Genomic DNA, 25,868 nt, shown 5'->3' with positions numbered 1-25,868 from the left:
ATGTATGTAGTTTATACAGAGAGTTGAATGTACATTCTGTGTATACCCGTTTTATCCAAGTTGATGCCAAATACTTGTTTTTTTTCCCATATGTAATGGGATTGGATTAGCATAGTAAGGCTTCAGTGATTTCACTTTACTCAACAGTTTATGCTACAGCAGCAATATTTTAGTGACTTGATGAACACTGATTTACAAAGACTTTAAATGAATGGCAAAAGAAAAGATGCCCACATGAAATTATCATAAAAACAAAAAGTTTTTGATTGCAGCAGGTAAAAGTTTAGCCAAGCAGATGATTTCTGATAAGCTGTAATCACGTTGGCCCTGAACTGACACACTCAGGATTAATTAAAATCTGGTCTCCAGCATGACAAACTTTTTACCAGCCAAGCTATAATTATCTATCTGAGTTTTCCTGATGTCCTACAGCCCGCCCATCTGCCAATCTAAGTAGGTTAAATGCTAATTTTACTTGTTTGCTGTGTAGCTCATAACAGTCAGTTTAAGGATTGATGTTCTTTCGTCGTGTTATATGCGGGGAAGTAACATGCAGCATCTCTAGTAAAATGTGCCGAAACTGATGAGTAACTTTGTAATTCCCAGACTTACTCAAGTCATTCTTACTCCAGCATGCCAGTAATAAATATAGCCCTAAGCATGATGATATAGCCCCGTTGTCGCTTAAGCCTCACTCATTCCTTGCCAAACTTGTCATCAGTTTCAACTGAGCATTGGTATGCATGTTGGTTATATGCACAGACAATAGATACATGATTTACAAGGGGAAAATGAAAGAATTATCTGAAAACATTAAATAAGTATGTCTAATAGTAGTAAATCTAAAGGGTCCAGCTACTGCTTTGTCTGCAGTACTCATACTTGTCACTGATTCATTAATTGCTTGGCCTCATCCTGTGTCGGTGACTCCCCCTTCCTCACATCCCTCCTCCTGCCCACACAGTCAACAAGGGTCTCGCTGCCCACATCCTGTTGTCACAGTGATGTTCCCCGAAACCTCATGCTCATGAGAAGTAGCTGTGGGCAAAATAAATCGATTTCCACTTGTTCACTTATCGTATCATCCCTTTTTCTGCCGGATTCTTTTTGTTGTCATTGTGCATACAAGCTTGCTCTGCAAGTGAACAGCTGTTTATGTGTAATTATCGTGCCACCAGCTCATGTCGTGGTTTGCGTTTGGTCACACTTGCATGTAGAAGAAAATGCAAGTGGGCACGTTGGAGTTCTCAGCTCGTGGACATGAACATTTCCTGCCTACTTTTTAGAGATTCAAACATTCCTTCGTGCCCCCACAACTGCAGAGCGAGATTAGCCTGTATAGGGCCGAGCTGCAAAATCAGCTGTGTTGTGCTCTTGTGTATTGTTACTCCCCCAGTTTGATGCCATATCAGGAGGAAAGAATGTTCAAGCTAGATGACCTGTGCTCTTTGCTGCTGTCAAGTAGTGAATGTCTGATATATTTTAGTAATCATTTTGGTTTGGTTTTGGTCTGTCCTCTTCATCTTGAGAGGGTTAGCTCTTCGGAGAGACCCGGTGGAGGTACTTCATTAAAACATTCCAGTCTCACCCTGTATATCGGCAGAGATGGAAGAATGTTATTAAGGTTTTACTCATCAAAGAATATGCACATTGGCTTCACCAGACAGCTCCAGTGTCAGTCCCCGTTTGGGCGGGCAATTAAATTAAAATCTTCGGTTGACCGGTCTTTCGATTTGTGTTGGAATGATGACCCAACCAGCACACAAAATCTACAGGTGCTCTAATCTGATTTAAAGCCCAATCTCGATAATTGCAAAGAACCATCTTCAATTCACATTGTTGGACCTCAGTTTGGCTGCCAGCAGCCCATTCGCACCACTCACTGAACACTTGAGGAACCTCCAGGCTGGCTGCATACTGTGTGCTGCAATTTTCTCAGGTAGAGTGTTTTTCTAATGCGCATTGTCCAGCCGACTCGTCCGTGTCTTTGTCGGCGATGTTTAATTCATGAGATGTGAATCATCTGAACTGGCTTTGGAGCTGGTGCATGCTCTGTGTTGGGCTGAATGATCTGTTGCTGTCTAAGGTTTTGGAAGGCTACTCTTGTTTGTTTGATTTGCCTTTGCTCCGTTGTGTGAATCCCATGGGGAGCTTCATCATACAGAGCTCCGATTCAGAGCACAATTTGACTTCGACTCTCAGCAGAGAGACTGAGAAAAATGGTATGAGAGCTTTGTTACTGCCACCTTATCATGTGCTAACATACCGTATCTGTCAGAGGATGCTTGTCATGACAGTAGTGTAATGTGGCCCTGGATGTTGCCTCAAGGCTTTTAAAATCTTGACACAACCGAAGCACATTTAATAATCATATTTATCTCTGACTCAGAAACACTCTGTGGCACATATGAATTCATATTTACTTTTTAACATATCTTCATAATCACAGCAGTGCTATTCTGTGTAGCCTTCCACTAGATATAAAATTCATTATTTCTTCAGCTTGTTCAATTTTGTCACAGTTGATACATGAGACAAAAGAACTGTATTTTAAGGCTTAGTAAGGATAGTTTTCATCCAACTTTTCATCCATTTTAAATTGAAAACTAGAGGAGGTGTATTCACTTCTTTTAACTGTGCTCCTCTGTGTTGCCATGACAGCGGCCGTGGGAGCAGGGCAGCTGTTGTCACAGGTTGTTTGTGCAGCTCTTGTGTTTATAAGTGGCCATCAAAAAGACACGCAGGAAAGTGGCTCAGAGGGATGTAGTGCGGTGTAGAGCTGTGCTCCTCGCCAGCACCCAACACACAGTCCTGCACACAAGTAAGCCTCTGAACCCCTGAGGAACAACATCGCAATGCTGTAAGGGATATCAGCACTTTGTGAAAGAGCCGAGTGTTGGGTGTTTGAAAAGTGAAGCGGTATCAACTGTGGCTCACTCTGTTTTTCCGGCACGGACTCTCGAACCAGATTCTGTTTCCAGAGAAGAGGCTTGCACTTCTCAGGAATCTACTGGAGCAAAGGATGGTTAGTGCTGCAGATGGATCCCAAAGGTCGGTCCCACCTCCTCATGACCACTGCTCTTCTTCTCTCTCCAACAGTCTGCAGGCGATGCCCCAACCACACCTAAGTACACCAAGGAGCACCGAGACATCTTCTTCCCCGCTACCCTGCCGACGCCCGTCCTGCTCAGCCACTCCGCCTGCCACCCATTGTCCACACAGGACGGCCAAGCCAAAGTGGTGTACGAGCCCCTGAGCAAGCTGTCCAGACCTCAAGCCTCAAGCTTCCACGATCAACCACAGCACAGGAGGGCAGCTAGCCATCCTGCTGCAGCCATGGCCTTCCTACCACATACAGGTACAGTGGCCTTCATTCCCACCATCTTTCACCACTACATGGATGTGCAGTGCCTTTGCCACAGTTAAATGTACACACATCTTAACAAAAGTTATTGCACTCTCTAATGTTGGAATGATTTTAGAAAGTAAATGCTCTTTTTGTTCAAATTGTACTGCTGCTGTGGTGGAGCTTTGCAGTGGTCAGTTCAGTTTGATCCTAAGATCGTAACATTCCAAGGGACCAGCAGGGGGCGCCTGCAGACTTCCTCAGATCTGTTACATAACAGCAGACTTTGGCCTGGTCATGTTTTGCCCTTTGCATTTTGTCAGTCCCCCAACAAGAGTTTTATAGAAATCAGTGTCCTCCAGATTGTGACTCTTTTTCTGCCTGCATGAGCTTCTGGAGGGGTTTGGTGTAATCATTGCTGATCCTCGTAATGAATACTCTGGTGGATAAATATGCTGTTTATGTCATGTTTACTATGTAAAGATGCGATCCCTACACCCGGTGTCTTCAGCTGAGTTCCTCTGACATTCTGTATGGCTTGAAATGGAAAAAGAAAACATCAGTTCAACCTGTAGCCCTGAATCTCATCTATGTATTATATGGCAGTGTATTCTTCTTCCTTCTATCTCATTATTAGATTAATTGATATATACAATATTTCAATAATCAGTTGGTTTTTCTGTATGAGGCCAGTAGAGCCATTACAGGGCTAAATAAATAACATTTATTTCCATGCAGTGAAAAGCCAAACCAGCAATTTTTCTGACACATGTAGAATGACATGGGAGGATCACTTAAGTGATCAGCCACTTATTTATTATTTTAAACGAAAGAAACACACATTTAAGAAATGTCTTGACATACATTAAGAGTTAATGTAAAACATTACGAGTTATATTAACAGTTCATGTTTACCATCCACTCATACAGTAATTCAGAAGTCAATACAAATTCATATTAGTCACCGTCTGCGGCAGGCAACCAAGATATGGAGCAATAATTTTCAAAACATTTTCATAACATTTACATAATCTCTTTACAAAATCAGTGACTAATGCTGCTCTCTACAAACAGAACTCAAAATACAATGTGATTTTAATGTTAGAATATACTGTATTAAACAGGCTCCTTAGTTTGACATTTTTGGTTCTTGGTGACAGAAACCAGTGTGCAAACCTTTAATTAATTAGCTGTCAGAGCTCTTTGCATCATGGCAGAGACACTGAATCTTGTTTTTGCTTTTAATTAGAAACCAACAACAGAACAGAGCTCAATTTCAGCTTTGAGAAAAGTCAATTTTAACACCTTGTACATCTACACCGTGGTAAATTCAGCCTGACTCACTCATCGGAAAGAGAAAACACGATAACGAACAGACAAACTGAGTTTTTAGAAAAATGTCTGTATCCACCAGCTGGATGGTTTGTTTGGATCTGTACATGAAGAAGCAAGTTTGCGTACACATACATTTGCATGCACATACGCACAGTTTAGCATAAAGCAACACTGCACCAATGTGTGTTATGTAATGGTTTCCAAGGTAACAGTAATGGAGAAACCTGAAAGAGTATTTCATTTGTGTCTGACTGAGGTGCAGGAGGGATTTTTGCAGTTATTTCACACGTACTCATTACAAATACTCGTCTAATGAAGGGAACTTTACAGACCCCTTTTGATGGGCACTTTAAAGTTAAAGTCAGCTTATCTGCAGATCTCAAAAAATTTACAGGATTTATAGGATTTATTTATTTATTTATTTATTTTCCTATTTTTAACCTTAATATAATGTACTGTCCTGGAAACACTATACCCTAAATGGTTATGTCTTATGTCTTATATCAGTGTTTTTCTGTAGTTCTGCCCCTTCCATCCAATAAAACAGCTTTCTTTTACTCATGTGGTATCCTGTCCATTAACACAATTTGGATGTATAGCATCAACATGTGGATACAGCAGGAAAAACCATCACATTTTTTTGAATTCTTGGATTCTTTGTAAATACTTGGAGGATTCGATGCTGATGGTATAGATTTAACATGTATGTTATTTTTGCCCACAGAGGAGCGGGAGGAGCCCTCAGAGGGACTATCGTACCGACAGCAGGAATCGCACCTTTGTCAGCAGATGAAACTCGCCACTGTATCCCAAGGGCAAGAATTAGCAGCAGGCTGGTTTCAGGAGGAAACTGCAACATGTAGCACCGCACAACCTTGCCCAGGTCAGAACCTTTGAATCAAGAGCGGGATAGAGAAAAGATCTCTTCTGCCCCTGAAAATGTATAAATATTGAGAAATGCCCTCTCACTTTCCTCTCTCAGACCAGCAGCAGTATGCCAGCAATGAGCAGTCAAAGCTTCCAGACCCCAGCCGAATCCGCTCCCGTGTCCCACCCAACATGCCAAAGCTTTTCATCCCTTCCACAGTTACCAAGTTCCCGCCAGAAATCACAGTAACACCTCCGACACCCACACTTCTCTCCCCCAAAGGCAGCATCTCAGAGGAAACCAAACAAAGACTTAAGGTATGCAGTCTGCCCCTAAATGTGTGTGTGTGTGTGTGTGTGTGTGTGTGTGTGTGTGTGTGTGTGTGTGTGTGTGTGTGTGTGTGTGTGTGTGTGTGTGTGTGTGTGTGTGTGTGTGTGTGTGTACGTACATAACCCTAGTATATGTATCTGTTTGAATTGGAGTCTAGCCCATCTCTCTCAACAGTGACCCCTACTGTCTGCTCCTGTACAGAACGTCATCCTGTCGTCTCAGTCTGCAGCCACAGTCAAAAAGGACACTCTGACCCAGCCGGCGCTGGAGGTGCAGGAGACGTCCAGCCAGGAGTCGTCTTTGGAGAGCGAGTCGGACGAGGAGGACGATTACATGGACATCTGAGCTTCTGACGGCCTCCAGTGCATACTGAAACTTAACTCTTCACACAACGTGACCTGACTCTGCCAAACCCTGTCCCCCTTTCTTAAAGAAAAAAGGAATGGTACATGTCACTGCAGCTATCTTTGTTGATGCTATTGCTCCCTCACGTGCATTGAGAAAAAAAGCCAGAAAAAAGCACTCCCAAACTGAAAAAAATGCAGTATTTTCATCGCCTGTCATGTCAGTGAGTTGCTGTGCTTGTCAGCAGTGATGGTGTGCATGACAGACAATGATGCCTTTAGTTTCACAGCGTGTCTGTAATGTGCCACTTATGCATATCACACATCAGCTTATTGTGTGCACCCAACTATACACTGGATCTGGCGAGAAAGACTGCCAGCCTTTAAAGTCAACCAGTCCCTTGTTTATGCATCTTTTTTCCATGTTGTGTTCTAACTGTATCTCAAAGCTGCAGCTAAATCCTTGAGAATTTGCCAATCTGAGGTGCCTCAGTCTGGACTGACGCTCCAGCAGCATGTACCTGCAGTCCTCTACTTTGATCGTTTCCCTTGGCATGAGATTTTCATCTGCAAGATACATTACATTGATACGTGATATATTTCAGTGACCACCAAGGTGAAATAAAAAACAGTCGGCTGCATCCAAGGTTCATCTGTGGAGCTAAAGGGGCACACAGCCTCACAACCTGTAGCAGATTGGAAATGTTTACACTTGACATTTGGGATGTTTTTCTGTTGGCACTTAACTTTATGCTATTTTTGTACTCACTGCATTTCTTGAAATAATAATTGTCCTATGTATTTTTCTTTTGTTTTGTGTGCATTTTTAGCCAAGAGGTGAAGTTCTTACCAGGAAGACGTCCTGTCACCAGCACTGATCTGAATGATATGGAAATGGGGTTTTCAGCGATGAGAAATTAGCTTTTGTACATATCATGATTCAAATATTCCAAAGTTTGGTTTTAATGGGGTTGAGTATTAAACTGGAGGGCTGTGTGCATGTGCCAGAGTGTAAACATTAAGGTGAGCGCCACTTTGATTCCAGTCAACTCAGGAAAAAACTCACCGTTAAACAGACACTTTACGTGATCTTTCCTGACTTCAGTGGAATTGAAATGCATGCTGAGGAAGACTCTCTAATACAGATGCCTTTCCGTTCAAACCATTTTGGTAAATTTGTCACAATTCTAGCTTAACTCAGAGGAAGACATTAGAATGTTTTTTACAGTTTGTTTTCTATAAAAAGAAAGAGATTTACAGATTATGTTTCTTGACAGATGTCTAAAAATAATTTTTAAAAAAGACACATGAATAATTGTAAAGTATCACTCTTGATAAAAAAAAAAAAAAAAAACTTTTGTATTTGATTTCTTTTTTTTTTCTTTTTTTTTGATGTAAGATAGTTTTTGATTGTTTCTGCTGAGCTCCTGGGAATGTACAAAGACTAAAGAGAAGACCAGGTTAAAGGCTTTAGCTTGGGCCGGCTCCCCTGGCCTCAAGCTTCTGGAGGGGAACTGTTCTCTATGTCTGCACGGAATGCATTATAGATGTCAAACCAAAAATATATTTGAGAAACACATATTTGTTCTGTGTGCTACTTAAAATATTAACCTCCCATTTGATAAGAGAGTGGTTTTGTTTCTCGTCTGTATGAACACTCAGCAGAAAGCCCAGGCGTCCTGAGATTTCTCCGAAAAACAGTAAGGTTTGATAGCACCATCTGTTACTGCTATGATTTAGTAGAAGACCTATCGACACATAATTCATGCTGGTGCTAGGAATCGAAATCTACAATAATACATGCAATTTTCATATACTGTAAGCATTCATAATACTTTGTGGCATGTCTGCAGCATAGGTGCCTCTTTGGAATACAGATGTATGGTCCTTCATATCAAGCATCTGTAGTACTGTTACCACAGATACTCGTTATTTGTACAGTGTTTCAGGAGAGTGAATATAATGCATGAGCAGACACTACATATTGTTACAAGGAATTATTAATGTATTAAAAACCTACTGCATCCCTGAACAATTCATTGCAGCTGTGGCTGACGTTTTACTGCTAGTTTGACCACCACCATCTCAGTTTACAGCTCATGTGTAAGACTCCAGTCTTAAAGTGATGGCTTCATCCACACAAGAGGAATAAATGGAGAAATTGTAGGCCTAGAATATTATGGACTGGGAAAGTTGTTTTGTTTGTTTTTTTCAATTGTGAACTTAGAATTTGACTTCATTTCTCAGTCGTTTCACAGTGTCACTGAACTCATTTAACACCAAACTTTATATCCCTGGGCAGGAGGGCAGCATAAAAACATTACAACAATAAACACAATACAAACATAATCAGGCTCCGGCATCTGTCACATACTATAATTGAGCATGAACAATATCCAGATAGGATGCATAAAACTCATTTTCTGTCAAGATAGAATTTTAAACTGAAAACTTCATTACAAGGCATAGTTAAGTTTCCAGGTCTGGCGAACATCTAGAAGACATGCAACTAGTCTTCTGCATTGTAGAAGGTGATATACAGCAGCAATTGTTGTCACCATGGACATGGCGACACAACATTTCAAGTTTATGTTCAGCTTGTGTGGTTTATGAAACCAAAACCATGTTAGGTTAATTTATCAATACCACACTGTCCAGTAAAAAGGCTCATATTTGACCCTGACGATGACATTCTTATTGGCTGTTAATAAAACACAATAAATTACGCCTCTACTGTCAAAACAGCTATGACTAAAACTGTCAATGATAAAATCCTATTAAAAACTAAAAAATGTTTTATTAGTGTGAGAATTTGTGTAATCTATCTCCCTTTTAAGTTATTTTGAGCTCTAGAAGTAATATCAGGAAAAGCTTCTCGTTCCAGTCCCCATGCTTCCAGTGGAGCTGTGGAGTCTCTGATTCCTGTAGCTGGCAGACCACCCCGCTGACCACATTGACTTTGTGGTCAAAGGGCTTGTACACTCTGGTGTGAAGTCTCCGACACGAGGGAAGTCATTAGTCTTCATTAGCAACTTCCAGGAGTTTCTTATGAAGTGCTGTGAAGTTGTCATTTGCCCCCTTTGCCAGGCAAGCTAGATTTGAGGTTTGTTTTCTTATGTGGAGGACCAAATGTGAGCTCACCCGGCCCCTCGTCGGTGCATGTGAGATCACGGTCACTCTGGATTTAGGACAGGGATGCCAGAGAAGATATTGTAACCCCCTTTTTTGGTTATATTTGTATTCTTTATTTTTCATAACTTCTGCAAGGTATAAATAAAATGATGCACTGCGCTATATGTAATAAAATTGGACCAATAAAAGTTAGGAAAAGATCAAATATATGCTTGGGTTCCACGTTATTTGTATGTAGACCCTCAGATTCAAATTCAGTTACAACCCAGCATCTCAAAGCATATAAAGGGAAATTATAATCGACCCGTTGCCAGGTAAAGGCATTTCTCCTACCGTGTGAGATTGTTCGGTCTCCTGTGACATCATTTTGTTTCCAGCCATGGGGCTGCTATCTCTACAAACCCCTCAAAGTGGCCAATTAAGCATCAAAAGGGCATGCTGCATGGCTAATGTGAGCGAAAGGTGTGAGATTTCTCGTCAGTCCACTCCAGGGGCTCTTTATTGGGCTGCTGGAGAGCCGTCTGATCCCTGGGCCCTGGCTGTATATTGGCAGCTGTTAACTGTCGAGCACAAGGGGATCTGTGCAGTTAAAGCAAATGGCCAAAGACTGACACCTGGGAGGTGGAACGTCATTGCCGAAGGTGGTCTGGGAGTAGACGCAGGGAGGAAAACCACAGTGGAATCAGGCAGGAGGTATGGGGATGAGAGTGACCAGGAGGAATCAGCAGTATAACACATTGTGACTGAACATATCTAATTTTGTATTGTAAGATTCCTGCAATCACCCTCGAACATTCACTCTAGGTAAATATTACTTTTGGACTCCACTGTACATTCATACAGCATATTTGGACCTTAAATAAAATCCACCGTGGTTTCCAGTCCAACTCTCCCTCAGGCTGGCTGTTACATAAGGCAGAGCCCCCCCCCGCATCCCTCTACGCCCCTGGCCTTTGTCCCCAGGCCATGTACCACGGGTGCCTCTTACCAGTCACACCTGTCACCTCCAGACCCAGCGTGTAATGGGATTGACACTGCTGCTGCTGAAATGTACACCTCAGCTCTGACACTGACACACTTTCCCACTGCTAGAGCCGATGCAATCTGCAGAGAATTTCTCATCAGAACCTCTGACATCACTGCCCCATGAAACGGTTCAAGGGGATCCCCCACGCAGGCCCCCAACAAGCTGGCAGAGTGAGGAGAGCCACACTGGACCTGTGATCAATAACTCCTCCACAACAATTGGCCTCACATAAGGAGGATGAAAACACATCACACTTCCTCAAGGCCAATGTTGTGCCACCGCCTGCCGCAGAGGGGCGGGGGCTGCGTTCAGCATACTACAATGATAGCACAGAGCTCCGCATCTTTAAGTGCATCGTTACAGGCACAGTGTTATTATCCTTTTTATTCTACATCGACCCAGCACAAGAGCCTGGTCAATATTTTCACAGGGCAGACTTTCTTGCAGTAAACATCTCTTTATGCACACTTAACTGCTGATTCTACAGAGTGCTCTGCTCCCTTAAAAAGCCGTGGGACCACTTCTATGCCGCATACATTGCTTTTGAAATTCTGCATCATGCATCACACATGGTTTTGGTTACTGGTCTGTTATCCATACAGTTAGACAAAAGCAAAAGGTACCTCTGTGCATGGGCGTTAGAGAGCTGAGCTTACAGAAGGCACTGTATGCAGCACGCAGACACGAGAATACAATGTGAAATGTAAGCGGAAGTTTGTGTGTCTGTGCTAGAAAAGAGGTTGAATGAGATGTGAAAGTCACCTCAATTCAAATTTTTGTTGTTAGTGGAAACAGGAAGGGGAAATGTGCTTGGATTTATTTTTTCCTCTATGCTAATGCTTTCATTGTTTAGCATTTGTTTTGCCCGTAGTAACTCGGCACGACACAGGCCGAGGCAGGCCCATGAATAGTGACGCCCATGGATTTTGCCTGGATGTGGATGGTGGGAGGACGGCCGGGGTTGTTGTAGAAGGTCTTTATTCTCCAACCCCTCCTGTCCCATTCAAGGCTGACTTGAGCTTGTGGTGCTAACTGGCTGTTAATTGCCTGCCTATACACTGGGCTTTCTCCACATGCAGAAACTAGGTCCTTCAAGGGAAACTAGTTTAATGAGATTATCTATCAGAGCAGGGGCCTGTCTAGACACCGCAATACACAACCCCCCCCACCCCCAACACTGGCCTCAGAGGATGCCCTCAGGTAAAAGTTACCTGCAGAAAGAGTGCGTGTTATCATCACACCATTATAGGTTTACACAGTTTCCCACCCACTCTGTAATTTCTCCGATGGAGAAAGCTGAGAATTAAGGAAAGCGTAAAGGTAATCATATGAAAATTAGACATTTCTAATATTTTATGCACTCCTAGGTCACTATATTGTATCTACTATGGTAAATATGGGAATAATACTTTAAAAATCTACTTTGGCACAACTCTTCAAAATATTGCTACTACTCAGGTGCACATGCAAACCTCCGAGGATTATTCCATTTCTAAAGGAGCTTCCATTGCATTTCCATCAGCTGTGTCAAATGCATTATACTGGGTATTTACCACATTGCACAAACACACTAAATAGCATTTTTGTGTGTACTTATATCCGTGTGAATGATATTTACACAGACCCTGGTGCCGCTGCGAGCCCTGATCTGCTGCAGAGAAGTCCGTCCATATTTGTTTTAAAGTCTCTTAGCAGTTAATAAAGATGCATTTCCTCCATAGCCCTTCCTGTGGGGATGGTATCAACGCTCTGTTAAGTCTCTTTGATTTCCAGCACCATCCAATCACAGCGGGACATTGACTCATGATTGTGCCACTTCAAAGCCTGGGAATGGTTCTCTTGACCCCACCCACTCTAGGGCTCCCCTTAAAAGTCATGGTCACCCTGTCCTGCAGGGCTCAATGTCTCCGAAATACCTGATGCAACAAGACCGAATAACCTTCTGACTTCCCGAGCTGCTGGATTTCTTTTTTTTTTTTTAACGTATGAAGGAGGGAGAGCAGAGCTGAAGAAACACTTTGGATATCTCTGATACTTGGATTGATTGCTGACCCTCAGTGCATGAAACTTTTCGACATTTCCTGTGCTACTCCTGAACCCTAAGTATGCAGTCCATCAGAGGTTAGTGTTGACTGACTTTTTTGGATTTACACCGGGCTTTTTAATCAATCACTCCAATTTTCAGACCAGTTTTGTCTTTAGTTGTTTTGTCTCTATCAGATCATGCCTCTTTTAAACATGAATTCAGTCAGTTTTGGTGAAGCACTGCTATGATGAACCTTATTATCTTCTAGACTTGAAGCCCAACTTCAACGGCCCTCCTCCCTCCTCCATGGCTGCTGGCCCCGATGCTTATCTTCAGGGTAACATCAGGATGACTCTGGAGGACCCCGAACTCTGGAAGACCTTTCATGAAATAGGAACAGAGATGATCATCACTAAACCAGGAAGGTAAGACACAAAAAAAATATTTCATTGAAAATGTTGGGCAAGTAATGGCCTCTGTTGCTGTGTTTGCTTGTTCTTCTTGCATCCTCCGTACGTATCCCCTTCTGTGTTTTCCAGGAGGATGTTTCCACACTGTAAAGTGAATCTCTCTGGCCTTATTCCATGTGCCAAGTACATCTTACTGGTTGACATGGTTCCTGAAGACGGTTTCAGGTATAAGGTAAGACAGCAGTGGTTTTTCCTTCCTTTATAAGTGAGTCTAATCTTCACCTCGGTTGTTTTTAACAGAGAAGAATTTCCAATTCAAAAAGTAGCCTTGACTTACAGCAGCCATGGCTTTGGCCGTAGATATCCCTGAGTGGTTACCACTACCACCAGACAAGAAACCCCCTGTGTAAACCCCCCCCACCCGTACATCAAAGGGTGCTATCTCTTCCTGTTTTTCTATCCCCTGCTGGGAGTACACTGTACTACCCCCTATCTCTGTGGGTGGTATTGACCAGCCGTCACTCTCCACTCTATCGTCCTTTTCTCACACTGTGGGAAGGGAAGAATCTGTAAATCACCTCTCTCTATGCCAGACTGACTGACTATCTGTCTCCTTCCTACAGTGGAATAAAGAGAAATGGGAGGTGGCAGGAAAAGCGGAGCCCCAGCCTCCCTGCAGGACCTACCTCCACCCCGATTCTCCAGCTCCAGGGAGCCACTGGATGAAGCAGTCCGTCTCCTTCCTCAAGCTCAAGCTCACAAACAATACACTCGACCAACACGGCCATGTAAGTAAGAGCACTCAAAATGGGGTACTTGACCAACAACCCAGTATTTACCAAATAACATCCACACAGATTTTCTGAAGGATGTAGGGTAATTAAAGTCCTTGGTTGACAAACTGCTTTGGCTGCAATAAATAAAGTGACTACTAGTCAAGTGGACGCCGCAGCTCAAAGTGCTTGAAAAACATTTTTGAAAAAGTTACTCAGAATTACTCACTCTCTTCCCGTCTGCAGATCATTTTGCACTCCATGCATCGGTACCACCCACGCTTCCACATCGTCCAGGCAGACGACCTGTTCAGTGTCCGCTGGAGTGTTTTCCAGACCTTCACCTTCCCTGAGACTTCATTCACAGCAGTCACCGCTTACCAGAACACCAAGGTCAGTTCCCAACAGCTAAAACCAGCACAAACTGCTGGTAGTACATCAAACATTACTGAGATTTTAACTGAACTGATGCCCTCCCCCCACTGCAGATTACAAAGCTGAAGATCGATCACAACCCATTTGCAAAAGGTTTCCGGGATGAAGGCACTAATAAAAAAAGGTGGGTATCACACTAGTCATATACATCTATTGGTGGTGGGGTTCCACAGCTGCAGAGGGCCCACAAAAGTCAGTTTTCCTAGCTATACTTCTGCAGTGGATTGCAGTGTATGTAGTATTGTTTTAATGAACTTGATGTTCCTCTGCAGGCGTGCAAACAAGAGCCCATCCTGCCTTGAAAAGCGACCAAAGATGTCAGACATCTTGAACAGGGACTCTGAGGAGGACAGTCCACAAGGTACAGGCTCAATACTCTCTTCCCCCTGTTGATGTTGTTACTTTCTTGTCCTTTACTCATAAGTTGATCTGATGGTTTATGCTTCCTTAGATTTCTGCCAGTCATCATATGAGGGTTATGATGGAGAAGAAGGAGAGCTGCCCAAAAGGAAAGAGGGCGATGCCGTCAAAGAGGAGCGTTACTCTCCGTGGGCTGCTGAGAGGGAGCACAGAGTGAGGACTGAATCTCCTGCTGGGGCAGACACAAGAGATATGTACAACGCAGAGCAGCTTGTTCCAGCTCCAGCTTCCTACCAGCCCTACAGGTGAATACTGGTAAAGTTATGTAACGTTTAAGAACATTATCTCATCCTGATAAACAAAGCACTGACAACCTTCCTTTTTCTCTTTAGGTTCCACGAATATGGAAAGTCTCCCTCTCCTTCCTCCAGCATCAGCAGCAGCAACAGCGGTTCAGGACGCAGCAGCTTTGAGTCCAGAGTCCCTGATGTCGCCACCGTCCCCGATCATGACTCTTCAAAGCCCCGTACACATGAGATTGGCCCTTCCCCCTGTGGCCCCCAGCACCTCCCTTGCCCCCAGGACTACACTGGGGTCCTCAACATGACCATGGCCCAGGCTAGCAAGCCAGGGGTAATCGGCCACCATATCTACAGCCCCTACAGCGCCGAGCAGCCCCTGGGCCAGTGGAGCGGCCCCGGTCCCGCCCAGTATCCCCCTCCTCACCATCTGACTGCGGATTACACCACACAAGCTGTACACCACGGCTATCACCATGGGAACGTGGCTGATTGGAGCCAGTACCCACTGTTCTCTTATTCCTGCTGGTGAAGCGATCCTCAGTGTTCACTGAGTGAGAGTGACTTTAAGTGACGCTGCTGCGACATCTTGCCAGAATGCTGATCCAGTGCTCACAGCTATGAGAATGCATGCCCAGACAAGGCTGAGGGCCAGAGGCCTGCGACGAGAATAGAAAAACAGAGAGATGAAAAGAATTATAAGGAGTCTCCGTCTCTGTCTTCTGTACGGACTGGCAGGATTCAGACTCCACTTATACTGAGTGCAACTGAAGTGTGCTGTGCCACACTGGTGGATTGTTTTATTAATTGTTTATTTATTTTGTATCTCCTCTCATGTTCAAGTGTAAAAATTATTTTTGTAAAAAAAAAAAACAAACAAAAAAAAGAAGAAAGAATAAAACATAAGTGTGCAGTTTATGTCTGTCTCAAATTGTGATGTGATCTGAAAATAAAAACCTAAACGTAACATGATTCTGTTACTGTGTGTGTAAATCTGCTTAATTTTTCCCCTTATATTTTCAGATTAAGAATCAGATTTTTATTGACAGCTACTAGTGTGGGGTAATATTAAAATATGCAATAGAGCTGTAACAGGAAAATGGTGCCTGGCAGGAATGCAATACAAAATAAATGACCTAAACGAAGGTAGAAATTTTTTTTAGGAAGACACCTAGTTTACACATAACATTTGGCTAATCTGACTGTAATGACAAAATTAATTCAACCACAGATGGATGGTTTAGATAATACTAAGGCAAGTAGTTTTCCTCATTCCTCATTATCCTTATATTCAAGCAAAGTGTGATTCTCGTCTCCCAGAGGTACAAAGCTTATAGAATCTCTTGATTCCTCCCCAGGCCGTTATATCTTCAATTGACCTTGGATATTCTGGTTTTGCCAGCCATCAAGTTTCAAATGCCCTGCCTATAATTTTGATTTTCATCCAATTCATATTCTGCCTATAGCAATTTTACGGAGTGAAAGAGTGTATTGTGAGAGTGTCTTTGCGGTGCGGGTGCTCATCTGAATGCACCTGGCCAGCTCTGATAAGCACCACATCCTTTGTTGGTGTTTGTTTGTATTTCCTCTTTGTTGATCTAATGAGGACCACTCTGTAGTTTCGACAGGCCCAGCATGCATTAAAGACGTTGTATTACTGTGACTCCTGCTCACCTGCTGAGGTTTACCCACCAGCATCATAAAGCATTGCACGACTCTCGTTCTCCATCTCAATGAGCCTTAAAAAGCATTAAAAAAAGGGGGGGGGGGCTGTTTGCGCCTTTTCACCACTGAAAAACACAGACTGGGCCCATCGCCTCCACCCGGGGTGGATATGAGCTGCTAATGACTGTTGTAAAGTCCAGGGGGGAGGAAGGGGCCGAAGGAGGAGGAGATCACCCTTCAAGAACAGTTCTGGCATGGTGTGGATTTTATTCAGTGGGATTCATTATCTTGGAGGCCTCTTGAACTAGTGTGTCCAGCTCAGACTTCCCCAGCTGCATAATACACACAGTTCATTTACTCATTCTAATGAGGATCAGAAGACTGATATTTGGACAGGAATCTGTTTTGCTGGGGGAGAGGGTCGGTATGATGAAGCTCAAATTGATAGAAACTATGAGATTATATCTCCCAGAAGACAGTTCTTTTAATTAAACCCAGTGAAGATACAATCGTATCATAAGGAACTGGTATAAATTAAATCCTGGATAAGACATTAAAGAGCATTCGCCACAGGATATGGTTTGGAATCCTACATAATAATACATAAGAGGGTTTTGTCCTCACTTCCTTTATGTGTATAATCCTTATTTACAGACATACACAAAACAAGCCTAAATATCTGCCCGCCCAAAGAGAAAACAGAGGTCAATTTTAACTTGCTTAAGCCGGGTGACGTCACAGGAATATTTAGGCAAAGCTTTAAAAAGTAACAGTTTTCAACGAATTATTGTAACTGTACCTCGTGTCATTACAGGGATGGCAGCTGAAAAAGTACCTAGGAAAGAAGTTTAGATGTTGCCCTTTAAATACTTGTCAACAAATAAGATGGGAGATGTCACATTCAGACTTCTCTAAAAATACTTCCCAGCTAAATCCTTCCTTCTTAAATTCAAAAACTATATCAATAGCAGCTGTTCCTTTTCTGAGGCCAAGTATGGAGTATCAGCGGTATAATTGAAGAGCTGCAAAATCCTTTTTGATTACACTATATTTGGATAACTGAGTGTATTTAATAATGGTTCTGCATTCTTAACAAATGATTAAAGGTCAGAAAGAAGGATGTATAAAGGAACATTTTCTGAAGATTTTCTGGGACCCAACTGAGGTGCAAATGGGTAGAATGGATTCTGCAAATTTCGGGGGGGTACGTCTTTTTTTCTCATGGTAAAATGTTACCTCCTGATCTATTGACCGTACATAGGCAACAAAAAGTTTTTGTCTACTCTATAGGATTTTTAATATGGAGCAAACAGATACTAATGCCAAATCTGGTGTTCTTGCTGTGTGTCATATTGTTCTCCGCTCTCGGTTAATTCCTAAAATGTGTGGTAATTTAAGGACAAAGCTGCTGTATGTTACAGTGTCACTGGGTGCACCCACAGGTGACTTTCTTTGTTCTCTATTGACCTATTGCCTGACTTTGGACCTCCCTCCTCTTACACAGCAGGAGAAACAAGAATGAAAGCAAGCGCTTCATAAAATTCCCTCAACACACATATCCACAGCTCCTCTGGGTTTAATCTGCATAGCACTACATCAATGGGTAATATGGGGCTTTTAATTGCTCTGATAATGGTCCAGCAAAGAGCATCAGATCGACCTACACTCAGATGTCTGTAAAGACCGCTGACGTGGTTAAGTGCATGACTTATGCCTTAAGTATCCCCCGGGTGGTACTACAGCTTTGGAATGAAAAGACTGATGCATAAACACAGCAGATTGTTGATCCTGGATGTCCAGTGCTGGTGTCAGCAGACCCAGCCAGACAACTTGTCGGGGGTGGCACAATAGTGTGAAACAGAGAGGGGTGGAGGGGCACTCACTTAGGGCTGGCGGGTGGTAACAGATGTAGATGAAACAGCCTCGGAGAGGAAAGCAGCAGTCAGCCTTCATAAAGCTGATGGAGTGTAGGGCCAAATGGAGAGGAACTGGTAGAGACTGGGCGGAATAAAGGGTGCAAGAGGCAGCAACCACCAGTGAGTAGTTTAAACAAGGAAGATAATGACCGGTGGAGATTTTACATTGCTTTTATGAAACTGTGTTGAGTTACACAAAAAGGCGGCGACATGAACTTTCAAAAAGACTGAAGAAGCTCCAACCCCTAGATTCCAAAACAAAAACAAACAAACAAATAAATAAATAAATAAAATTTAAAAATGAAGCAATTCTATTGAGGAAATTGCTCTGGAGAGCAACAACTGCTTATAAACTCCATGCAGCTCAATGAGTAAACGCTCAGAACCTTGTCTCTATTTTCCAGGTAATTAGTTCTAGATTACATTCTTCTTTCCCAGAAATGCTTCAGGAAATTATTTGGGAATTATTGACCCAGACGATGAAGGATTGCCAAGCTTTCAATGATGTCATACAATTCTGAGGGAGAGATGCCAAGTTGTTTCTCTTGTTGGTCTAAAATTAGTCAAATTTTAAAATAATAAAATCTACCTTACTAATACCCAACATGTGTTAGTTTGTAACTGTGGAATATACAGTAACTCCCCCTAGGTTGCTAGAACCCCCACTTGCCCCCCAAAAATGTCTGAGCACATGACCTCAGTGACCATGATGGTAGCTACGGTCATGACCCCAACTAATGTGAATGCGTGACAAATGCAACATACTGTACTATTAGATACTTTTATTAAATTTGAAAACTCATCCCGTTAATAGGACACTAATGTTGCATATCTTGTGTGACATTGTGTTCTAATACTAAAACATTCCTTCTTGAGACATAACTCTCATTCTATGAAAAAGAAAGCTACGTTTTGAAATAGAGTCATTCCTGGAGTTTTTCAGTGACAGAAATAAAGGATGCATAGTGATGGAGGGGTCATTTCACATATTATCTGACTATATTTAACAGCGTTAACAGTGAACTGAGGCAAAAAACAGAACCTTGGAGCAAAGCTCGATTTAGCAAATAGAAATATTCTACAACTGCACTTCATTGTGCTCTTTGGATTCTCCTATGAAATAACATCCAGTATGGAAGATCAATGAAAGGACACGAAAAATATTACCATAATGGTTTGGTTTTCATTATGCAAATATCAAGACTTGATGCTCAGATTTAATTTAGAGACATGGCAACATATTTTGAGATGAGGTCTACAAACTGTAGCACCATTGCTTCATCATTCAGGTTCAAACACAAGCCAGGTCAACATTGTTTTTTACAACAAACTTTGATTTCGGAGGCACAATACCTAAGGCTCATCTCCATCTAAACATAGACTGATAAACATAAAAATACACTTCACAGCTCAGATTTAGGTGTAACCGCAAAAAAAAAGGCACAATGTTAAAAATTTAACAGCTTAATGACTATTCAGTAGTTTGGATGTGATGATAACTCTATTTAGGTTCCTAGCAATAATCAGTAGCTGCTAGGGTGGAGAAGCAAACTATAAATTACAAAAGGTAAAAGCTGCCTGTAAAACTCTGAATTCTAAAGCCAGGTTTAGAAGATCCTACGTCAAAAAGTCTTGAAAGACTAAACATACGCGGCCGAGAGCACTCCATACTATCATGTCATTGCATAGCCAGTAGTCTTCACTGCTTTATTTCGCTTGAAGATAGAAAACGTTTTCTTTATGATAAACATTGGGAAGCAGCTACGTTGGCAGGAAATAATGAGGGATCAACGAAAAATAGTAGCATTAGCATTTGAGCAGGCAGGAATTCATGGTCAGAGTGTGATTATCTTAGATCATATCTAAGAAGTAACAAAGAGTGTGCAAAGGTCCTGAATGACACTTTGGTTCGGAGGCACTCAAAGTGGTCAACATGCAAAAAGGACACGATGCTGTCATAACCACTGCCACAGAAAATATACCCAAAGCACTTAAAATTCAACATGCCGATTAAAAAAAAGGTGCAATGGCAGTCTCCTGTGCACATAGATTCCGTTCAAAACCAGGTGTTTCAGTCTCCACTAGAGTCCTCGGAGTTGTCCATGTCCACGTCCTCCCACGAAGCCTTGGTGCGCTGCTCCCAGTTCCTGGCCTGCGCAATCGTAGCAGGAGGCATAAGCACCACGCAGGCTGCCAAGCCAGAGACGCGCTCCTTAAACTCTGTCTCATTCTCCCATTCATCGGTGTCGGTATTGTATACGTGTACGTATTTCATCCTCTTGCTTTTGTCATGAGAGCGCCCCCCCAGAATGTAGATGCGGGTGTCCAGGACCGCTACGCCAGGTTCTCCATGTCCAGCGGGGAGAGGGGTCATTAAAGACCAAGAGTCGGCTGTGGGGTCCAAGCATGCCACCTGAAGAAAAAAGAAAAAAAGGATGGGGCAGAAATTAATAAAAGTGCTGTCCAAACTGTAATAGCCTCTGTCAAAAGGTGCCTAACTAATTCAATAATTCAAATCCACTGGCCTTTTTAGTGGACAAAGGCCTTCATCAGAAGGTTGGCCTCAACAGACTATAAAATATTTTCCAGTTTAATTAAACAAATGGAAAACGTCAAAAACAAAAAGAAATATGTCATAATGAAAGAACACATCGGTATAAAAAAAAAAAAAAATTGATAAAAGCTTGGGAGTACCATCAGGACACATTTCAAACCGTATGAAAGACTGTGAGACAACTGTTTACAAATGTTAACACCACTTTCACTGTGCAGCATAAACCCCACCGATGACTTGTGACACTGCACCTTCAGGACATCACGGCGGTATCCACGCTCATCATTGCTTCCCCCAATGACATAGACACGTCCGTTAACAGCAGCCATGCCATGCCACGCCCGCTCCACTGGCCCCTCTGCACACGCTGTCCAGTGATTTGCAGCAGGGTCAAAACAGTAGGTCTCTCGGAGGTACGCCAGTCCTCTGCGCCCACAGGTTATATAAATTTTTCCACCCATCACTGCTCCAGCGTGGGCGTACACCTGAAAGGAAGGTTAGACTATTATTAATGGAATTTCAAGAAATGGGGAATATCTGGTATACAGCAGGAAAGTCCCATTATCAATGCTCAGGTGAGTATGTAGCATCACCATGTGGATGGTACAAGTATTACATGCAGTTCTTTTTCCTCTTTCAACTCTCGAATCTCGTACTTCTCTCTTTAGAGGTGCTAAAAATTCCCACGTGTTGGTGTGTGGGTCATAGCGCTCTACTGAGCCCAATTCATTGCTGTAGTCTCGCCCTCCGATGGCATAAATATGGCCCCCCACCACACAAACACAGTGGTCGGCATGCTGCTGCTGCAGAGGCTGGATGGAGCACCAGCTGTTGTGACGAGGGTCGTATCTGGGAAGAACGGACAAGTCTCAAAACAGCGAAGAAGAAATATGACTCCAGAAACTTAATCAACAGGAAACAAAACTGCGCAAAGTAGTTATCAAATCGACTCAATCAGTGGATGAGACACAGAGAGAGAAAATTGTATTGGAACAAAACAGATCAGTTAAGTAATTCTTAGTAGGGCAAGAATCACCACATATTCTATTTAGTAGCTGTTCTGGGCATTTAATTGTATTACATGATCTTCAACGGCAGATGGAGTTTGCCCACCTTGGAACTGCAGATGTTCAAAGTTCCATTTTTTTCTGAGCACGTTTTCATCTCCTGGTGAGGATCAAGGGACATAATCAAAAGCTGCAGAACAGCTATCAAATGGACCTTGAGGTGAGATTGTTTTCTCTTCTTGGCGAAATAACTAATTGATTGATCTAAAAAGATGAACAGATTAATCAATAATGAAACAAACTGATAGTTGTAGCCTTGAACAGATCACAATATGAACCCGTAACGAGGTCAGGTCTGTCTTCTTTTGAACTAAAAAAATATTCTGATGGGATCTCACCTCCAGCAGCGGGTTTCTGCTCGAAATCCACTGGTGTTCTTGTCTCCTCCAATAAGATAAACGAAGTTGTTGAGCACAGCGATGCCCTGGTTGGACATTCGGGGTACGTGAGCTGCGGTGAGAGTCCTCCACTCCCCCCAGCTCGGGTGGAACACCTGAAACAAGTGCTCGCCGTCTGTGAGGGAGCTGGAGGTGAACATCCCCCCGAAGCCCAATATACAGCGGAAGGTGGACCGTGGCTGGGTGAGAGGACTCTGCAGGACGGGCTGCCAGATCTCCTGCTCATGGTAACGCAAGGCAGCTGAGACGGAATTCTTCAGTGGACACTGGTTCAGTCTGCCATACAGTCTCTGCAACACTTGTTTCTCAATCAGGCAGAAACGCACAGCATCAAGCATCTTGAGATGATCCTTTAGGTCAGAGAGGTAACAAATAACGTAAATGTTATTAAGGATGATAAAGCTTGGAAAACGTGTGAGTAAGACTAACGCACAGTAAAACTAAGCAGGTATAGGATCAATAACAGTGATTCCTTTCTTGCTCAGTAAATACTGTGTATCCGATGTAGAAGGAGAGATGAGTACATAATGCAGACACACCTCGCGACTGACCTGCAAGTACACCTGGTCAGTTTCCACCTGCTCAGGACTGTAGTGGTAGTGAAGTGCAGCCTCGTACACCTCGTTCTCACTGTTCACCTGAAGCTCATCACTTCTCAGTGCTCTGAAGACGTCATCTTGGGGGAGCTGTCGGTACGTGTCACTTCGAGACAAAGTCTGAATGTTCCTGAGGATGTAGAAGTGGACCCTGGCATTAAGTTGCTGCAGTCCGTAGAGATCAGCTAGATGACGCACCTCTAAAATGTTGCTCTCATCCAGCCGGCAGAAGAGGAAATCACAGCAGAAGCCAATGACATTCTCAAGCTTTAAAACACAAAAGGACAAAGGTCAGCTGAAAATATAAAATACTAAACAACATAATTTAACAAAAAGAGCAACAAATAGCCTACCTGTACCAGTGTGGCAGCTATCAAGACTTCCTGAATACACTCCAGGTCTAACTCAATCTCTGAGGTGTAGATGTAGTCTAGTATTTTTTTCATGGCCATGTAGGATACTCCATGAATTGGAATCTCCTTTTGCTGTGTCTCTCGAAGGCCTCCGGCAAACATCCCCCTGGTGGAGTAGAATGACACAATGTTACGTTGAGTCAACTTGGTGGCCCAGTTACGGTAAGATGGAAAACATGTGGCCACAATGACCCCAGTTTGAATTCTGCCAGGTACTCTTGCTGCACGATATCCACCTTTCTCTGCAGGTTTCCTGTCATTTCCTACTATGAACTGTCCAATAAAACAAAATGCCAATGAAAAGGCTTGTGTCAAGCACAGAAATGACCTTGAAAGAAAGGAATGCAATTAAAATGCTGCTGATGTTGAGATTTCTGTCCCCATCACAAAGTCTTCATGTGCTTTCGACCAAATCTGTGTTGAATGTACCGAGCTTCAGTTGTCATTCCCTTCAACTGCACAACTGTTACAAGGCACAACCAACCGCTTACAGTAAAAGCATCCAAGTAAGGGGATGTTAATGCCTTGTCTTTACCTACTTTTAGCATCATAATGGGATTGCAGGGCTACCTACCAAAAGCAGGGCTCTGGTTTAACCGCACAACGCAATCCCCAGACAAGTATCTTCTTCCACCCCTGCACGGTAAACTACAAGCCAACATAGAGTTCATATTGATATACTGACTTCACAGTCCATAAACCTATTTTGCTCCTCTACGTCACATCTACTGCTGGCTTACTTTGGACGTCAGTTGTTGTATCTGCGACTGATTTCGCGTTCTGCATGACAGCTGGAGGTCAATTTAAGTAATGATGTAAGCAGACAAGTAAACACAAAGAAATCACAAGTAAACACAAACTACAAAGTAAACCTAAAATGGCTACTGATCATATGACAGTGTTGATAAGCTGCAGGGGATGGCGTACTAACTTAAACTTTGTTTTGACTGAGCTCTACACCAAACCGTGGCCCAGTGTTGTGACGTGGGGCTGAAGACACCTGCACTCACTGATTAGATTTTAGCTTTTCGTGTATGTAAACAGAAGACAGGGATAAAACAAAACAAAGTGAGTAAAACAGCTTGACTGGGGAGAGATACGCCTGGAGGCCTCTGGCCATTTGGTTTGGTTCAGTCGTATGCATGTCAATACCGCCTGTACACCGAGGGCTGCTCTATCTGTATATTTGCTTTGAAATGAGTTGTGACTGGTATCTACATGGATGGAGACAAAGAGTGAGGGTGGTAGAAAGTCTTGCCGATGCTGTGACACAAATAAAGGCATCAAGAAATGTGGAACTGTATAAAGAAAATGAAAGTAAAGCGACAACAAGGCTTGCTGTGGGTTTTTACCTAAAATAATCGCAAGAGGCTGCCAGAAGTATACGGTGGGCTTGGATGGGTCGACCCTCCACCAGCAGCACCACATCAAACAGGATGCCACTATGTCTAAGAGCCAGCAGGCCGTCCAGCAGGCTGCGGAAATGGGCTGAACTTCTGTAGGTCTGTCGGCCCGGACGGCCTGATGAGCCAGCGCGTCCTCCCATTGGACTCGGGCCCCCATCCTCAGCCATAGCAAGATACTGATGTTCAGGCAGGTTTATCTAGTCCAGTGCTACCATCGCTCTGCGTTTTCTGCACTTTCTTGTCAGAAACTCATGCCAGCGCTGCTGTTGGCTGGTAGAGAAACACACAGGAAGAGGAGGAGGTGGCTGGGCACCTAGCGGTTACAGAGAGGTGGGGACGGTTGCCTGAAAGGTCACTGCACAGCCAGTTACAGCGCGAACCTATGCCAAGCGCAACACACTGCACATACGACACACACGACATAGGCTTCGTCTAGGCGTCCTGCTGCTAGCGGCCACTACGCCGCCAGTCCGTCAGCTAATGTTAACTTTGAACTGTGAAGAGCGTCAGCTAGCAGGCTAACCAGCTGATAGCCTGCTAGCTGACGTAACGCACTATTAAAAACAGCAGGCGAGACCCTTGAGGCCCCAAACAGAACGACCGCACGGAAGTGTCTTCGGGTTCGTCGAAAACAAACCGCTCGGCACTGACTGTGTGCTCACAATGAGACCAGATCCTGCTGGGAGCCGCCAGCGCAATCGCCTGATTTTCTGACAGATCAAAACAACTGTGTTTATTATTTGGTGTCAGACGGTGAGCTCAAACACTATTGGTCGGTGCTCTCGTGTTGTCTCGCCCAGTCTCTAAGAACGAGCCAATCAGAGACGCGTGTCACGTCGCAGGAGCATAATAAGACCGTTTTAGTTTCGTCTTTTAAAATGGTAATGTGTGTCTCGTGTGGAGTACTTGCCGTTTTGTTTTTATTCCTTTTATCCCTTGTCTAGTTTCTGCTCATTCCCACTGATAAAGGAGGCTTTTTAGTGAAACAAATGTGCAGTCACTGTGACTCTTTCTGTCAAACAGGAGAGGATGCTGTTTCCTGCTCAAATGTCTTTAAGGTCATTTCCAAAGGTTCACCATGTGTCTGCCGTCTCTCTGCATGTCGTACAAATATATACATATATTATACAGCACCAGAGGTTGAAAATAGCCCAAAGTTAATTTACTC

The 25,868-nt window shown here is 43.2% G+C and overlaps 3 protein-coding genes across 9 annotated transcripts in view; 2 read left to right on the top strand and 1 right to left on the bottom strand.

Annotated features, from left to right (window-relative positions):
• cabin1 (calcineurin binding protein 1) overlaps positions 1 to 7,546 on the top strand; it is a 40,562-nt gene extending 33,016 nt beyond the window's left edge. For 5 of the 6 annotated variants that reach the window (XM_040155339.1, XM_040155341.1, XM_040155338.1 and 2 more), the window contains 4 exons: positions 3,100 to 3,358; positions 5,406 to 5,564; positions 5,664 to 5,866; positions 6,081 to 7,546. In XM_040155339.1, coding sequence (XP_040011273.1) covers positions 3,100 to 3,358; positions 5,406 to 5,564; positions 5,664 to 5,866; positions 6,081 to 6,224 — 765 coding nt within the window. In that variant the 3' untranslated portion in view covers positions 6,225 to 7,546. Of the gene's footprint in view, positions 1 to 3,099; positions 3,359 to 5,405; positions 5,565 to 5,663; positions 5,867 to 6,053 lie in introns of all 6 variants that reach the window. The other variant, XM_040155340.1, reaches the window with a different exon arrangement.
• A 4,749-nt stretch (positions 7,547 to 12,295) lies between these two features.
• On the top strand, positions 12,296 to 15,441 carry tbx16 (T-box transcription factor 16). The gene is made up of 9 exons (XM_040155347.1): positions 12,296 to 12,503; positions 12,677 to 12,833; positions 12,948 to 13,050; positions 13,442 to 13,606; positions 13,838 to 13,984; positions 14,080 to 14,150; positions 14,299 to 14,387; positions 14,478 to 14,691; positions 14,779 to 15,441. Exons 1-9 carry the CDS (start codon positions 12,488 to 12,490, stop codon positions 15,215 to 15,217), a joined length of 1,401 nt encoding a protein of 466 aa, XP_040011281.1. The 5' UTR covers positions 12,296 to 12,487; the 3' UTR covers positions 15,218 to 15,441.
• Positions 15,442 to 18,506: 3,065 nt separating this feature from the next.
• klhl22 (kelch-like family member 22) lies at positions 18,507 to 25,437 on the bottom strand. Of its 2 annotated transcripts, none has more exons than XM_040156130.1 (7): positions 24,647 to 25,437; positions 23,235 to 23,400; positions 22,825 to 23,148; positions 22,226 to 22,635; positions 21,477 to 21,669; positions 21,072 to 21,305; positions 18,507 to 20,679 (listed from the first exon to the last, which is right to left on the bottom strand). In XM_040156130.1, exons 1-7 carry the CDS (start codon positions 24,865 to 24,867, stop codon positions 20,338 to 20,340), a joined length of 1,890 nt encoding a protein of 629 aa, XP_040012064.1. In that variant the 5' UTR covers positions 24,868 to 25,437; the 3' UTR covers positions 18,507 to 20,337. The 2 variants fall into 2 exon arrangements, with proteins under 2 accessions (XP_040012064.1, XP_040012066.1); XM_040156132.1 differs by having other exon boundaries at positions 18,508 to 20,679; positions 22,837 to 23,148.
• Between the last annotated feature and the right edge of the window lie 431 nt (positions 25,438 to 25,868).

This window comes from Xiphias gladius, chromosome 19, assembly GCF_016859285.1.
Source record: "Xiphias gladius isolate SHS-SW01 ecotype Sanya breed wild chromosome 19, ASM1685928v1, whole genome shotgun sequence".
NCBI classification, from domain to species: Eukaryota; Metazoa; Chordata; class Actinopteri; order Istiophoriformes; family Xiphiidae; genus Xiphias; species Xiphias gladius.
This window is presented reverse-complemented; position numbering and strand designations above follow the sequence as displayed.

Excerpts from the sequence above, each read along its gene's own strand:
- tbx16 (XM_040155347.1), top strand. Across the intron at positions 14,151-14,298 it reads GAAGGCACTAATAAAAAAAG|GCGTGCAAACAAGAGCCCAT; the intron begins GTGGGTATCACA and ends GTTCCTCTGCAG. Across the intron at positions 14,388-14,477 it reads TGAGGAGGACAGTCCACAAG|ATTTCTGCCAGTCATCATAT; the intron begins GTACAGGCTCAA and ends ATGCTTCCTTAG.
- klhl22 (XM_040156130.1), bottom strand. The coding sequence starts at position 24,867 with ATGGCTGAGGATGGGGGCCCGAGTCCAATGGGAGGACGCGCTGGCTCA. Across the intron at positions 23,401-24,646 it reads GCCTCTTGCGATTATTTTAG|GGGGATGTTTGCCGGAGGCC; the intron begins GTAAAAACCCAC and ends CTACTCCACCAG. Across the intron at positions 22,636-22,824 it reads ACTTGCAGGTCAGTCGCGAG|GATCATCTCAAGATGCTTGA; the intron begins GTGTGTCTGCAT and ends TCTGACCTAAAG.